Source organism: Copadichromis virginalis, linkage group LG16, assembly GCF_057382275.1.
Source record: "Copadichromis virginalis isolate Kocher_CV1m ecotype Utaka linkage group LG16, C_Virginalis_male_GT1.1, whole genome shotgun sequence".
In the NCBI taxonomy this organism is placed as follows: domain Eukaryota; kingdom Metazoa; phylum Chordata; class Actinopteri; order Cichliformes; family Cichlidae; genus Copadichromis; species Copadichromis virginalis.
Genome location: NC_140633.1, coordinates 40,542,370 through 40,558,692, shown reverse-complemented (window position 1 = coordinate 40,558,692; position 16,323 = coordinate 40,542,370). Strand labels below are relative to the sequence as shown.

The window sequence follows — 16,323 nt, the reverse complement described above, 5'->3', positions numbered from 1 at the left end:
ATTATTAAATGTCAACAGTCATACTGCTGAAGTAATCTGGAAATCCACTAGCATTATGATTTGGCTAGCAACAATATTAGCATGGGGTAGAGTGGCTGTAGCTCAGGTGTTAGAGCAGTTCATCTGCTAACTGGAAGGTTGGTAGTTTGATCCCAAAATTGTGAGGTACGTAAGTCAAAATTTCAATTTACTAAATCAAAATTTTGAGTTAAGTCAAATTTTTAAACCCACGACACCAATGTAAGGTAGCATGGAAAAATCATTAAGGACTCATTTTTTTAAATATTAAAAAATAAAATGTAATAATTATCACATTATTCTTTTTCTGCTAATTTCTGTTCACGTATCTTCTGTTCCAGCCATGGATGTTTATATGAAACATTGCTCAATGTATGAACAAGTGAGTCAAAGGCTCTTCTGCAGACAGTTTTTTCTACACCTGAGACTCTATTATATCAGAGGGAGGGTATACCCTTATATGGTCATCTCAGAAGCTCCAGCCAGCTTCTGTTTACAAGGGGCAGCCAATCAGAAAGCAGCAGTTTTAAAGTCACTGCAGCAAAAACAGTTTGTCTGAGACAGAGGAGACCCAGCGTGAGATGACCCAAACTTAATTATGAAGTACAGAGAATGGAAACCAGGAGAAAAGCAAACATTAAAATCTATATTTAATGAAGAACATTAGAAAGAGAAATGTCACAGTTTCCTTTGATTTTCTTAAAATGCTTATGTTAATTTTCAAACAACATTAAAAAGTGTCTGGACCCCATTTGGCAGCATCAGTTTTACGTTCACAGTCAAACAAGTCAAAAAGTCGGACACAGAAAATCCGGCTGGTTCATTTGCAGATCTTCTGACCTGCAGCACCAAATAATAAGCTGGTCTACAAACACGAGGAGACCCTGCGAGTCATCGACGCTCAGAGCAGCACACATCAGTATCATCTGTTTCTCAAATAGGGCGAGAACTCCTCCTCTTCCTCTTCAGTTAGCGTGTCCGTGCTGTTGCCTTCACATCTGCTCGCAGTGCGGTCTGTGTGTGTCGGGAATACTTGAGGTGTCAGGTGATCTGATTCAGTTTGTGAGTCTGTGGCAGGTAAACCCTCCAGGCTGGACTCTTTCAAAAAGCCTGTGACGTCCTCCTCATCTCCATCGCGTGCAGCCATTGAGGCGAGGGTGACTGAGAACAGGTTGACATTGCCGGAGATGTCCCGCACCTCCTTGTCCTCTTTGGACTTCGTCACCTCCTCGTCCTGACTTTGTCCCCAGACTCCACTTCGACTCCTCTCTTTCACCAAACAGAGCTGCGCTCCCTCCACCTCCGTCTCCACCTGGCCTTCGTCAGACTCTGCAGGCAGCGCCGTTACTTTCACCTTAGCAAATAACCTTGAGCTTCCAGCGTCCAGTGCTGCCGTTGGCTCGCTGTTCGTTGACATGTTGCCAGACAGCTCCTCACAGCAGCAGCTCTCCCCCGAGGAGAGATCCACTGCTCTGTTCACATAGTTGCCATCATCGTCGTCCTCTGAGACATCGTCAATGTTGGCAGAAGGTGATGTTGTGTGATTGTTATGCTCCCCGGTCTCCGAGGTAACTGAGATGGGATCTGGGACGGTGGGCTGCGGGGCCAGGACGTAGCCTTTGGTTAGAGCCGTCTACAAAGAGAAGAGAAAGAAGCTCTGAGAAGGAGGAACAGAGGCAAACTCTGCTGAAGATGTCTATCATCGAGTCACAGCTGTGTCTAAGTATGCAGGACAAACACATCAGCCAAAGCTGTTTTCTGGGGACAGTCACTGTGATCTGTTAGCTGTTTGACAACTACTCTTTCAAGGATCTAGAGATGGTCTAGAGATGCTTTTTGAGTAAAGGTTTAACTACAGCCAGCTTGAAGGCCTGTGGTACACAGCTGATTATTAGAGATAGGTTGATCATATTTAAGACTGAAGCAAGATATACACAGAGCAGCAGGGCAAAACAGAAGTCGTTTTCAGCTCAGCTGACTCATTTGCTTAACCTTTGAAGGACTTTGGTCCTTCTGTGGAAATGCAAATCACAATATGCTGGAGGAGCTTTACGACTGTGGAGCTTCAAAGCGTTTGAACTTTGTCCTCTGAGAGACGCTCATGGATGAAATGAAGGCGATGTTCAACTTCACAGCAGAAATAAACACATCATTATAAAATCTCTCAAACCACAGGTGTTAGAGTGCACATGAAACTGGATTTCTTACAATTAGAGCTCTGGGCACAGTTTCCTTCAGTTTACAAATGACTCCCGTGTAGAAGAGGAGGAGCAGGCAGCTCGTGACGATGAAGATGGCAACCATCGGGACGCCGATGACCAAACCTAAAGTGAGGCCTGCAGACACACAGACACACATTATTCCATGCAGACGACCGTCTGAACCAGCCGAAGTACAGCGGAGGGGTGTGGTTTGTGGCTGTGCTGTGGGAGGGATGGGTGGAGCAGGTGGCTGGGGGAGGAGTCCCACTGGCGAGAGGGGCAGCCCTGGCATGTGTTAGTAATTACTCCCTCTGCATATTTACACAGATAAGGAGGCAGATGAATTGTGGCAGCTCATTATGCTCTGATTCAGCAACAACGCCCGCCTTACCGGCTGCACATCAGCTCACCTCTCTGCTGGTCCACCGCCGTGGTGAAGGTGCACTTCCAGGCAGACGGCTCATGGTTGTTTAGTTCTCTGGTGTTGAGCTTCACCTCTATGCAGTACTCCGCCCCTTTCTTTAAGTTTTCAAGGGTAAAACTTTTATTTTCTGTTTCCAGCGTCTGCAAGTCAAAGAAGGAGGAAACGTGTCATTAAAATCACATCTGGGATTTGTCCACGACCCACTGGTGTGATCCTCAGCATCGTTTTCTCCTCTGACCTCTACGCGGCCATGAAGACACCTTTGGAGGCCTGACCAGGTGTACAACACCTGCTCTGACAGGTGACTCTCAAAGTCAAAGTCTCCTCATGTCAATCAACCCGACACCTGCTTTTAGGCAGAAGCCTGCTGTGATTGGCTGCATTTCCATTTTTATATCGTATATGTACTGTATGCGTTTTACAGCCGCGCCTGGACACCAGTCAGCGACCGCTGGCTCAGGGACAGGATGGCGAGAGGTTGCTGACCGGCCTGTAGGCCCATGTGACTGAAGCCTCAAACAGGTTTAAAGGAACTCTAGAATGAAGACTTTCACCAGCTGAGGTCTAAATCTATCCTATCGGGCAGTGGCTGAAGCAAAAACTCGGGTGTGGGAGGAGTTCGGAGAGGCCATGGAAAAAGCCTTTCGGACTGCCTCGAAGACATTCTGGCAAACCGTCAGGTATCAGGCGTCTCTACCTGCACTGTGTATAGTGCTGGCGGAGCGCTGCTGACGTCGACTGAGAAAATTGTCAGGCGGTGGAAGGAATACTTCGAAGACCTCCTTAATCCCACTGACACGTCTTCCAAGGAGGAAGCAGAGTCTGGGGATGAGGGGAATGACCCGCCAATTTCCGGAGGCGAGGTCACTGAGGCAGTTAAACAACTCCTTGGTGGCAGAGCCCCTGGTGTTGAGGATCAGCACCTCCAAATCTGAGGCCATGGTTCTCAGCCGGAAAAGGGTGGAGTGCCCACTCTGGGTCGGGGATGAGTTCCTGCCCCAAGTGGAGGAGTTCAAGTATCTCGGGGTCTTGTTCGCAAGTGATGGGAGAAGGGAGCCGGAGATCGACAGACGGCGGCTGCAGTGATGCGGACGCTGCACCGGTCCGTCGTGGTGAAGAGGGAGCTGAGTGTAAAAGCGAAGCTCTCAATTTACCGGTCGATCTACGTCCCTACCCTCACCTATGGCCACGAGCTGTGGGTAGTGACCGAAAGAACGAGATCGCGGATACAAGCGGCAGAAATGAGCTTCCTCCGAAGGGTGGCTGGCCTCTCCCTTAGAGATAGGGTGAGAAGTTCGGCCATCTGGGAGGAGCTCAGAGTAGAGCCGCTGCTGCTCCACATCGAAAGGAGCCAGTTGAGGTGGTTCGGGCATCTGACAAGGATGCCTCCTGGGCGCCTGCCGGGGTTGGTGTTCTGGGCATGTCCTACCAGGAGGAGGCCCCGGGGCAGACCCAGGACACGCTGGAGAGATTATATCTCTCGGCTGGCCTGGGAACGCCTTGGTGTTCCCCCGGATAAGCTGGAGGAGGTGGCTGGGGAGAGGGAGGTCTGGGCTTCTCTGCTTAGGCTGCTGCCCCCGCGACCCGGCCCCAGATAAAGCGGATGAAAATGGATGGAGGTCTAAATCTGCACGTTGATGTTGAGATGAAATGGATGTCTTACCCCAATTTCTCCATCGGTTCCGATCCGAAATGAGACTCTGAAACTGGCTCCGTAATATTGCTGGATACTGGAAAAGTTTGGCAGGTCATCGGGCCAAGGCAGTGAAATGTTGATCTGGATGTAGTTTTCATATCCGACCAGTGAGACCTCTGGAGGACCTAATTTAGCTTGTAAACAGAAGAAAACACGCGGTCACCTTTTGGTAAAGATTCAACCAGTCCAGAGATTTTAGTTCAATCAAAGCCTGATCTGGATTATGGGACACACTTAAATCCAAATGCACCAGTGTGACACCCAGAAGACGCTCATGCTGACGTACTTTCTTTGTAAGGGACAAAATCTATTTTTCCGGACTCTGGAGACCAGGTTTGGTTGAAGAACGATTTGACGTGCAGGTAATACTGGGACTCCCACTCTGGTAGCATCAGTGGCATCGATGTTCCAGATGTTTGGTTGCATTGGGGCTGCGTTGGTATGTTGCATTGCTGTTCCCACTCATTCCATTCCTCACTGAACAATGACAAACAGAACATTTTAGATCAGAAGGACAAAAACAGTAAAAGAAACATTTGCTTTGTGTTACGACTGTTTGCTCAAACAGCGACGATGAGCTGTTCATGTCTCGAATCCAGCTGGTCCTAGATTCAAACGAAAGCTGATTTCTGATTGGACGTTTACTGTCAGGTTACCATTCATGAATAAGAGAGGAGTTTAGATGTTAATTAAAAAGCTCAGAAGTCTGCTGCTTTGCTCAGACGCAGCTTTTCAAACCTAAGCCGTGCTGTCGAGGCTGTGACCTTTAACCTGCTGAGGCCTGTAGACGTGTTTCCAGATAAAAGATGATGCATTCAGGGTGCTTAAGACGGGAATATGACACAACGCCAATATTTCAGAGCTAAAACAGGACAAGTGAACGCACCACGTATCACAGGTTTTATCCCCTCTGACAGCTCGTTCAGATCCTGATGGAAACCCATCTGAGGCCTGAAGCTGGCTCACCTGAGGCCAGCACACCGGCTCTGAAGACTCAGTGAAACCTGAAAATCATTTCTAAGACATGCAGGAAGGCAGCCGGATGCTGCTGCGTTTTAGCTGTAAGACAATTAGGGCTGCCACAAACAATTGTTTTGATAGTCGACTAGTCACCGATTATTTTTGCGATTAGTCGACTAATCAGATCATCATCCATTGGACGTAAAACGAACAGCTTATTGCACCAGCAGCATCTGCTCTTATATAACGATCATTAGCTTACAGCTTTAAGTGTTTAAGGTCTGTGCTAACTAAAAATAAAGACAAGATGATAGTTTATTAAATTTAATGAAATTTGCAGATTGTTTCGGTGAAGTTTAATAAACTCCTTGCTATCTAAAATATAACAGGACACCGGAGTAAATTCTCGAGCATCTCACACTTCTGATAATCAGCTGTCTGCTTGACGTTTATTCAGCTGTGTAAAAACTATAACTTTAATCTCAGCCAAACCTATTTACTCAGGAACAAATAAAAGACCAAAAAACGGCAGCTGGCATCCTTGTACATGCAGTGCTGCCATCTTCTGTTTCAGTCCGTTATTACACTCTTAAATCCTGCTACTTGTTCCTGCGTCTGTTGGGATCTTACAAAGCTTCAAACGCCGCGTCGACAATTTTGATAGTCGACGTAATTGTGACTAGTCGACTAATCGTGGCAGCCCTAAAGACAATAAAGACTCGTTGGACCCACAGGCTGTGGTTTGGTGACGAGGACGCTGTATGAGGAAGAACACAGTTTCTGAACTAGCTGAAAAACACGAAGCCACGAGCAGTTTCAGTGTATTCATGTTAAACCTTGCAAACGTAAAGCGAACCCTCACGATGAGTGCTGAAACTGAAACGGCGTCAGAGCCATCCCAGCTGCTCGCTGTGAACAAACCGCCCAGGAGAGAGAAAGCACCCCGCCCAGGCAGATATTCCACCAAAGAAGAAGAAGGAGCCAGTGAAGCTGACTGAAAACGTGAGCAGATTAAAGGTCGCGGTTCACCAGCAGGAGATCATCACCACAGCAACGCGGCCCAAACAAAGTCAAACAGTGTAGAAAAACGTGAAAAATGACGGAAATGCAACAGATTTGGTGATCGGTACAAATGTTAGAAGATTCATTCAAATATGAAGGACGTGTACAAACGTGGGGCAGTCTCCATGGTTACATATCAGCTGATGGTTTCCTACAAACATGTTCACAGAGATATCAGCTGTGAGAACTCCCACTGTCAGTGTGTGAGTCGTCCCTGCACACACACTAATATCTGTTATTGATAATATTAGAATATTAAAGGCGAGCTCTGTGTCGGACACGTCGCCCCTCGGAGTACTCAGTACCCTTAAAGTAGCTCTCAGGGCAAAGAGGTTGGTGACCCTGGTCTGAAGAGGTCCCCACAAACCTCAGCCCGCCGCTCTGCTTTCACTTCCTGTTTCATCTCCACGCACTCCAAAATAACCACGATCTGTGTGCTAGAACATCTTTGTGTGTGTGCGCGTAAATGGAAAACAGCTGTAAGCTGTGTTCAAGCTCTCGAGCCTGTGTGCGTCTGTTATCAGGGGTTTCCTCCATGCCTGAGAGGAGCGCTCCCTGAAGCCTGGACCAGCTGATCTCTGTGCAGCAGTTGCTCAGAGACGGCGGCTCATCGTCCCACAGAGCACGCCGTGCACGCCATCACAGGCAGCAGGGAGGGCTGCTTCATGTTTACCACACATCATAAACCTGCATGGAGGTCACGCCCCCACTCACACACCTGATCCTCCATCGTCTCACGATCACAGCACACTTTGTCTTTTTATTTACGCGTACGAACGAGCTGCTTATGTTTCCCATGTCACGACGAGTTTGGCTCGAATGTTTCTGATGTCGTCACACGTGGACACGACACCGGGTCTAAAGACCAGAACGTCTGTCTCCATGAAATCTGTTCTTCTGGATAAACTGCAAAGATGAAGCTGTTTCCTCTGATTTTATAAAATATGAACAAAAAAACTTGTAACTAACTAACTTTGTATAGCTGCATAATTACAATATAATTAAAAAGGAAATTATTCTGTTGTTTCATTTCTTTCTTTGATCTGAAGAAAAGTGCAGACAAACTTGTGTGAGTTACAAAATAAAACAGGAAATCTATTTTTGAATCGTTCTTTTGGTAAAAAAGAAGAAGCAACAGTGGAATTTCCCAGCAGGCTACGGGGGGACTTTTACCCTCCTTTAGAAAAAATATCGTGTTCTGAACTTCGACAGGAAGCATCTGACAAAAACACGCAGCTGATGCAACACTTTTATTTACAGGTGTTTAATCCTGTCCTTTATCTCAGGTGTGTGTGTGTGTGTGTGTGTGTGTGTGTGTGTGTGTGTGTGTGTTAATAAAAGCCTGGAGTCACAGCTGAGCTTGAACTTGATCCTTCAAGCGTCTGAACTTTGCGTTTCTACATCACCCACAGAGCTCAGAGGTTTTTTGGGGTTTGATGTGAGCACCATCGTCTTCATGTTACCAGGCTGAGAGTGACAGGACGTGAGGACAGACGGCGGACAAATTACCTCACAAAGACCCCGTACTCTGTCCCAGGTGGCGTGTTGTCGCCGGGCTTCCACCGAAGGACGTGGCGGAAGTTCAGAGAGTCGACAGAAAGGTTAACAGGTGCGGGAGGCGGATGAGCGAGCTCTGCGAGAGGAAGAAAAGAGAAAATATGTGAGGCAATCTGCTGAGTCACGAGGATCCAAAGTATACCTGTTGTAAAGGCTCACCTTTTAGCACATTCACTTCACCAGATGCACCTTGTTTCTTTTCCTCACCTTTGATTGGGTGTGGTGCTTGGCCTTAATTGCACTCACCTGTCACTCGGCATATAAGGACTGCACTCACCTACCCCTCACTCTTTCTTCACTCCCACATGGGGCAGCAGCTGAGAGAAAGCAGTCCATGTGTGTCTTTCTTTCCTTTACCCGTTATACAATAAAACGACAAAACCTATAAATGATTGATGACTGCTTATTCTCACTCTAATCGGATGAGCCCATGATTACTTAAACCCTGAACCTTCCTTCCTCCAAAACAATACCTGACAGGTATCAGCCTGTGTGTGGGTGGGGCAGGACGGTATTTGAACTAGGGCCGCCACAAACGATTGTTTTGATAGTCGACTAGTCACCGATTATTTTTGCGATTAGTCGACTAATCAGATCATCATCCATTGGACGTAAAACGTACAGCTTATTGCACCAGCAGCATCTGCTCTTATATAACTATCATTACCTTACAGCTTTAAGTGTTTGAGGTCTGTGCTAACTAAAAATAAAGACAAGATGATAGTTTGTTAAACTTTAATGAAATCTGCAGATTGTTTCGGTGAAGTTTAATAAACTCCTTATTTATTATCCCATTGAGATTAAAAACCTCTTTTTCAAGGGAGACCTGGCCAAGATAGGCAGCAGCAGATGTCTCACAGTTACAGAAATTACTCAAACACAGGCAGCAACAACACACATGCAACAATAAGTGAAAGAATACAAATAAAATAAAAAATAAAATTCAATAAAATTCAAATAAAAAAGTCAGTTAAAATGACAATCAATCTAATTGAAACAGTTACATGTTATGGACTTGGCCTCAAGGATTCGTAGTTTATAACAGGACACCGGAGTAAATTCTGGAGCATCTCACACTTCTGATAATCAGCTGTCTGCTTGACGTTTATTCAGCTGTGTAAAAACTTTAATCTCAGCCAAACCGATTTACTCAGGAACAAAAAAAATACCAAAAAAAGCCAAACAATAACATTTTAAGTTATCTAAGTGACTCATATATCATGTTTAACCTGAGTAGCGAAAGACGGCGGTGGGTTTGAAAACGATTTGCCGGGAGTCCGGTGTTCTCACGGCTCTAGTTAGCCTAGCCCCCGGCTAACTATCGAGCTAGTGGGTAACAGACGTCTCCGAAAACGTCGGAGCGCTTTTGAAAATATTTGGTGTCTTGATAAACTGAGCCGATATTTGAGGTTTACACTAGTGATGTGACGTTCTGTATCGAGGCTTCGGAGCGTGTGTCGAGTAATGGAGGGGGCGTTTCCGCGAAGCGCGTATCGAGGCTTGCTTCATTTATGGGAGGAGCTGAAAATGATGACGTCCGAAGCCTCGCTGCCCGGCTGTACCACGTGACTGGTTCATGAAGTGGTTCGAACTTTGCCGCGAGATATGACAGCGATATAAACCCCTCAGACTACATTCAAAAATGTGGGTGTTTGATGGAGAGTTGTTAGTGAGAGTTTGGAGACAGTTTGGAGGTTTATGAGAGTGAGGAGAGAAAGTCAGGAGAGAATAGAGCCAGCTAAGAAGAGGAGGATGTCCTCCCCTGTGTGGGAACATTTTGATCTTATTCCTCCCAACAAGGTATGTAAATTTCTACAGAAGATGTATTTCCATGATACTGATGGTGCAATACAATTTATGTTGAGCTGTCTTGACTTTTGTACAAGGTGAAGTGTTTGCTATGTGCCAGGGAGCTGGGATATAACAACAACACCTCATCCATGCTTAGGCACTACAGAGCTTTGCATGAGAATAAGGGGGAACACTGATTGTGGAGCAAGACCAGGTGAGCCATCAAATGCAATGATAATATAGGATGCAGTAATGTTACTAAATGATATAACAATATTATACAACTGTTATAAGTTACGTGTGTGATATTTATATTTGTGCTTTATCTTTATTGTCTTTCCTCAGGAGAACAATCTCAAATAGATGAAGACCTGGTCAGCATGGTGATTGAGGACTCCCAGCCATTTAGCATTGTGGAGGACAAAGGATTCAAAAGATTTGTTAAATCATTAAATCCTAGCTATGTTCTCCCCACTAAAAAGGTCGTAAAAGCAGTGAAAATTTAGTTTTTACAGAATAAAATGTGAACAGGCAGGACTGAGGCTCAAAGCCTCAGTGTGTAGCTGTCCATACCTCAACGTTACAAAAGCACAACCACTGTCCACACCCCAACCACACCTCACCTCACAGTAAATGATCATTTCCACTTTAAGTATTTCCAAATAATCATTTCCCATACTGCCAGTATAAATATACACAGTGTACTGCCATCACTACAATATACATGTTTTACACACTCCTTTTGTTGTTGACATTTACAGGCTGTGTGCAAAATGCCACACTCTTCAAATTCATGCCAGCTATTATTTTTACGTCCAGTAGGTGTCCTGCTAGAGCAAATGAAGCTTCATGAAGCTTCGCGTTGGGGTGAACCAATTGGATGAAAAGCTTCAGTGCTTCATGGGGCTTCATCTGCCCATCACTAGTTTACACAGCTACATTCTCGCCTGAAAATATGTTAAACGTTTATTTTGTGACCCAGAAAGAATAATAAGAGTAATATTAAAACTAACTAGCTGCCGCCATTGTTGGAAACTGAGCTGGGCTGCGCTATGAATTCTGGGACACAGCTGCTGCTTCTTTTTCGGGGTTTAACGGCAGCTGGCATCCTTGTACATGCGGTGCTGCCATCTTCTGTTTCAGTCCGTTATTACACTCTTAAATCCTGCTGCTTATTCCTGCGTCTTTTGGGATCTTACAAAGCTTCAAACGACGTGTCGACTATTAAATCAGTCGTCGACGATTTTGATAGTCGACGTAATCGTGACTAGTCGACTAATCGTGGCAGCCCTAATTTGAACACCTGACTGCTTTTACATGACTCACCTGAGTGCAGCAGCAAGCTGAGGCAGAGCAGCAGAGGCAGACAGGCCATGGTCACAGGTGGGCAGGATTCATCGTCACGTCTGCAAACGCGCTGAGAGCCAGGAAGCACCACGCGGTCCAGCTGCAGCGAAACATCATCTACATTTACATCTCATCGACGAGACGATTGTAATGTTTCGGATTGTTTCAGTTCGAGAAAAGATTTTCAGTCAATTAAACATAAACTCAGTTAGTTGCCCAACTGCAGCCGCTTCATCCTGAAGACAGAAAACCCCCACCATCAGACAGCGGTGACAAAAACCCCTTTTCACAGGAAGAGAGCAGGGAAACAGGATGAAACACTAAAAAGACAACATTTAGTGACGCACTGCAAACGGCGAGAGAGGGGAGAGGACGCTCAGAGAGAGACAGACTCTCAGACTTGTGGGCAACATCGTCAACATGTTGCATCAAGCATGAATGATGACATCACAGCAAGTCTGGCACCTTCTCTCCTCTTCCTCCTCTTCCTCCTCTGCCGCTGAGCCCAGCCCTGCTGCCTCAGCACTCTCACATCCTCCCACGTGCATCACTTCTACCACATTATTAGAAACCAGAGTTAAAGCTTGAAGGTGAACTTTTTACTCAGTGTTCACGAGACGGCAGCTGCAGAAAAAACTGATGTTCTTTTACAAAAACAGGAGCCGTGCAGACTGACTGGAAACACGCTCAGGACCCCGAGTCTGGTCCAGAGGCTGGGAGCCTCAGCACCGCTGTGAAAGTCTCCCAGTTCCTGTTTTCAGTGAAAACATCACGATGAGGACGGTTCATGAGCGTGAAACACCAGGACATCAAAGGTTTACTGTATGGTGTTTGAAAAACCACACGTGAAAAACACACAACTAGGGCTGCTCGATTATGGCAAAAATGATAATCACGATTATTTTCACTGAAATTGAGATCTCGATTATTTGACGATATTTATTTAACCCTTTAAGACCTACTATAGAACCAAGTCCGCCAGAGCTTATATTAATTTTTTACATGTTGTAGTGCCATTTATGGGAGCATTTCAAGTTGCTATACAACTGTTATAGCCCATATTTTAATAATATGTATGCATTAAGTCCATAGTAACTACATTAATTGCAAAAAAGTGCAATAAACTACAAAAAACAAATTGAAAATCGTTTTTGGTTTTTTTACATATATTTCTACTTGGAGAAATTTAAGAGGTTTGTCCCTCAAAACTTTAATACAAAAAAGTTGCAAAAAATAGTTTACAACAGGAAATTTATTTTGAGTGTCTTCATAGTTTTATTTTGGAGATACAGCAATTTTTATATACACTGCAGGAAAAACGAAAAAACAATCCTATGATGCAAATTTGCAAAGAAAACAGCAGGTGCATCAAAATAAACTATTTCCAGCAGTGCAATTCGAGTTCTAAGCATCCCAGCAACTATTCAGAAAAGTCAAACATGACCAGTAGAGGCTTTTAAGGCCTACAAGTAAAAAACTACATTTCCGCGAAAATGACGTCACTTCCGGTTTTGACCAGGAAATGGCGGACATGTGATAGTTCCCGCTGACGTCTGTTTCACGGTGGGAAGTGTTAAGAACAGCTGATCGGCGAAGCGTGTTTCTGGAATATTATGTTTTTGTTCCTGCAAGCGCTTTTTATGCAGTTTTTGCAAAGCTTTATGTGGAAGGAAACCGTGACCGAGGACAAGCTGATGGCATCAGATGTAAGTACAACTCCTCCGGTTTCATATGGTAAATGGTAAATGGCCTGTATTTATATAGCGCTTTACTAGTCCCTAAGGACCCCAAAGCGCTTTACATATCCAGTCATCCACACATTCACACACTGGTGATGGCAGCTACATTGTAGCCGCAGCCACCCTGGGGCGCACTGACACTGGCGCCACCGGGCCCTCTGACCACCACCAGTAGGCAACGGGTGAAGTGTCTTGCCCAAGGACACAACGACCGAGACTGTCCAAGCCGGGGCTCGAACCGGCAACCTTCCGATTACAAGGCGAACTCCCAACTCTTGAGCCACGATCGCCCATATGCAAAACAAATTATTGCGCTAGCTTACGCGGTTCCGGTTCTACAGGGATTTAAAAATAGTTACACAAAACGGAGCGTGCTGCTCTGACCGGCTTTAAAGGGTTAACAATGACTTTAAAAAATAATATAACATAGTGTGCAACACCACTGAAGTTTTTTTTTTACCTCTTTTCAACCAACGGCAGTCACTCTCCTCTCCAAATAACTCCTGCTTAGCTTTCCGAGCTTCCCTCGGGTCCTCTTAATCAGCGGTCTCCAACCTTTTTTGCGCCACGACCGGTTTATGCCCGACAATATTTTTACGGACCGGCCTTTAAGGTGTCGCGGATAAACGAGGGAGGGGCTAATAATCGGCTCACTCATTTTTAATGATCGTTGAAAGTCCAGATCGTAATCGTGATTAAAATTCGATTAATTGAGCAGCCCTACTCACAACACAGTCAACAACAATAACAGTGACAATAGCGATAATCCATCATCTGGTGATCCTTGTCAGGGTCACAGGGGGCTGGAGCCTCCCAGTTACCCTGCACGCTGGACTGGTCGCCAGTCTGAGACAGACCAGACTGGACACAGACACGGGGAGAACACGCAAAGTCCACGCAGAAAGACCCGACAACAGCGCTAATCACCGCGCCACCGTGCTGCTAAACAACAACAATAATAATAATAACTGGACAGTCTCAATTCAATTTTATTTATATAGCGCCAAATCACAACAAAAGTCGCCTCAAGGCGCTGTTGTTGTGATTTGGCGCATTACAGTAGTTTTAGTCAGCGTGGTGTTTGTCAGAGTGACAGATCGTGATATAATAATCTGAGCCCACGGTGAAACCTGTCCACTCTCCCACGTTTAAAACAATAAAAGGCAAAACCAGATTAGTTTAATGAGCGCTTTGTTCAGAGGAACACAACACACAGTCTCAGTGACCACGGACACCCTGATTGACTTTCTGATCAGTCACTTATCCCTATTATCATTGTTATCATGATGATCATTGTTGTTGTTATCACTTCACGCGGCTGGTCGGTGTCCGCTCCACAGTCTGGCCCCTGCTCGCGTGTACTAGTCGGTAGTTAAACACCATAAACCGGCCCCGGAGTGCCCGCCGGTCACTGCTCCCTGCGGAACCGACACAGCCACACACAGAGCGGTGTCTGACACAGTGGTCTGCATAATCTATGTGTGAGAACACAAACAGTGGAGGAATTGTGTTGCCAATGGCATTAACCGCATATACAAAGGTGACCAGTGAACCTCTCTCTGCTGGTGTCGTTGCCCCAACTTGTTTAATATAAGTTAAAGTAATAGTGTGGTAAGTTGTAACATCTGCATTATTGTTACAACTGACCCAGACTCCTATAGCCATGAACTAGCTAACATTACAGCCAATGGCTAAAACATTAGCACTAAAGACATGCACAGAATATATCCCCATAGACATACAAATAACATAATTTAAGTTTGATGAGTTTAACTGCAAAGCAGATAATGCTATTAAACATTGAAATAAAGTAGAAAAACTTACTTTTTGGCATACAAATTACTTTTTTTCATGTTAAATTGTCTGTGTTTGACAAAATGTGCTGATTTTTCACATGTGATAGCAGAACTGAATTGGGCATGTACAGGATGAGTCACATCATTTGAAACTTAGCCCTGATTGGAGAAATTGGAAGTGTTACAACTGACCCACGTTACAACCATCCCCGGTCTCCCCTACTAGTCGGTAGTTAAACACCATAAACCGGCCCCGGAGTGCCCGCCGGTCACTGCTCCCTGCGGAACCGACACAGCCACACACAGACAGCGGTGTCGTGGACATGCTCGGCCGGCCTCGGTGGCCCTCTGCCCGGTCACTCACCTCCTGTCTGCCCGGAGCGGAGCTTCCACAGCCTCGGAGAAAGACGAGCAGCTCCCAGAAACTCTCCTTACACTGTGACGCAGACGGGCTCCTCTCAGCTCTCCACATCAAACCTACCACCGCTTCCTGCCACGCCCTTCAAAGTAAAAGCCTCCCGCACCAACACAGTTCTACACTGGTCTCCGTGGACTTTTTTTCCTTAAGCTGGATCTAGTTTTCTGTAGCTTAATAATATGTTATTAAATTATTGTAATGTGATCGGGATGAACTGTGGACCTCTCACAGTAGGAACTGAGTGGTTAACATCACGCGTGGGCGTGTCAGAGTGCCAGGGTAGAATTTTTCCCTTGCGTCGGGAGCGCGCACTGATGAGTGTTTGTGGGTTACAGGAGAAAATGATGCATTAAAAGTTCTCACGCGGCGCATCATTTCCACACCGTGGCTCATATTTATTTGTATCCTGTAACTTTACTGTTTAAAGAGCCAACGCCGCTAATATTTCAGCAGTAATACGTCTTTATAAGAAGTGTTTGTGAACTAAATCTAAAAACGACAGATAGTGTTCATCCGTGATTCGGACAGCCCCTGTGCGCGCTCCCGACGCAGGGGAAACAAATCGTCTGGGGATACCAACCCTGGCACCACACCGGCGATCCAGCTGGATGGAAAGGCTGTTATGTTCGGGGGTGAGGAGGGGAGGATGGGTGCCGTGTTTAGGTAGGGACTCCAGACCCCGCCGGATCAGCTGCTGTCTCTGGGATCCCGTCGCGCATGCATATAGTTTAATAGTTTAATAGTTTAATTATTTATATAGCACATTTAATTACAACAGGAGCGTTTACCAAAGTGCTGTACAAGAATACAACATACATAATAAAACAACTTAGAGTATTAAAAGCAAACACCAAATATGAATTAACAAACAACTCTCATGCTGTATTAAAAGCCAGTAAATAAAAATGTGTTTTAAGATAAGATTTAAAAAGATTGACAGTATGAGCCTGTCTGATGTGTAGGGGTAAATTACTCCACAGCTTAGGCGCTACGACTGCAAATGCTCGATCACCTCTATGAACCAGCCTCGACCTTGGTACAGCTAAAAGCAAAAGATCACTTGATCTAAGAGCTCTAAGGGGGGTATAAGTCTGCAAGAGGTCAGACAAATACCCGGGAGCCTGTCCATTCAGGGCTTTGTAAGTCAACAATAAAATTTTAAAATTAATTCTGAAGCGGACAGGGAGCCAATGAAGGGAGGCAAGTACCGGGGAAATGTGTTCACATCTTTTAGTACGTGTCAGAAGACGAGCTGCAGCATTCTGGACCAACTGCAGCCTTGAACAAGCATCCTATAAAGGATGCTTGTTCAGG

The 16,323-nt window shown here is 45.5% G+C and overlaps 1 protein-coding gene across 1 annotated transcript; it reads right to left on the bottom strand.

The window, feature by feature from the left end:
* Positions 1-650: 650 nt before the first annotated feature.
* LOC146691398 (uncharacterized) lies at positions 651-15,079 on the bottom strand. Its single transcript, XM_085434826.1, has 8 exons — positions 14,956-15,079; positions 11,036-11,156; positions 7,871-7,994; positions 4,626-4,816; positions 4,307-4,473; positions 2,630-2,783; positions 2,227-2,354; positions 651-1,651 (listed from the first exon to the last, which is right to left on the bottom strand). Exons 1-8 carry the CDS (start codon positions 15,061-15,063, stop codon positions 941-943), a joined length of 1,704 nt encoding a protein of 567 aa, XP_085290952.1. The 5' UTR covers positions 15,064-15,079; the 3' UTR covers positions 651-940.
* Between the last annotated feature and the right edge of the window lie 1,244 nt (positions 15,080-16,323).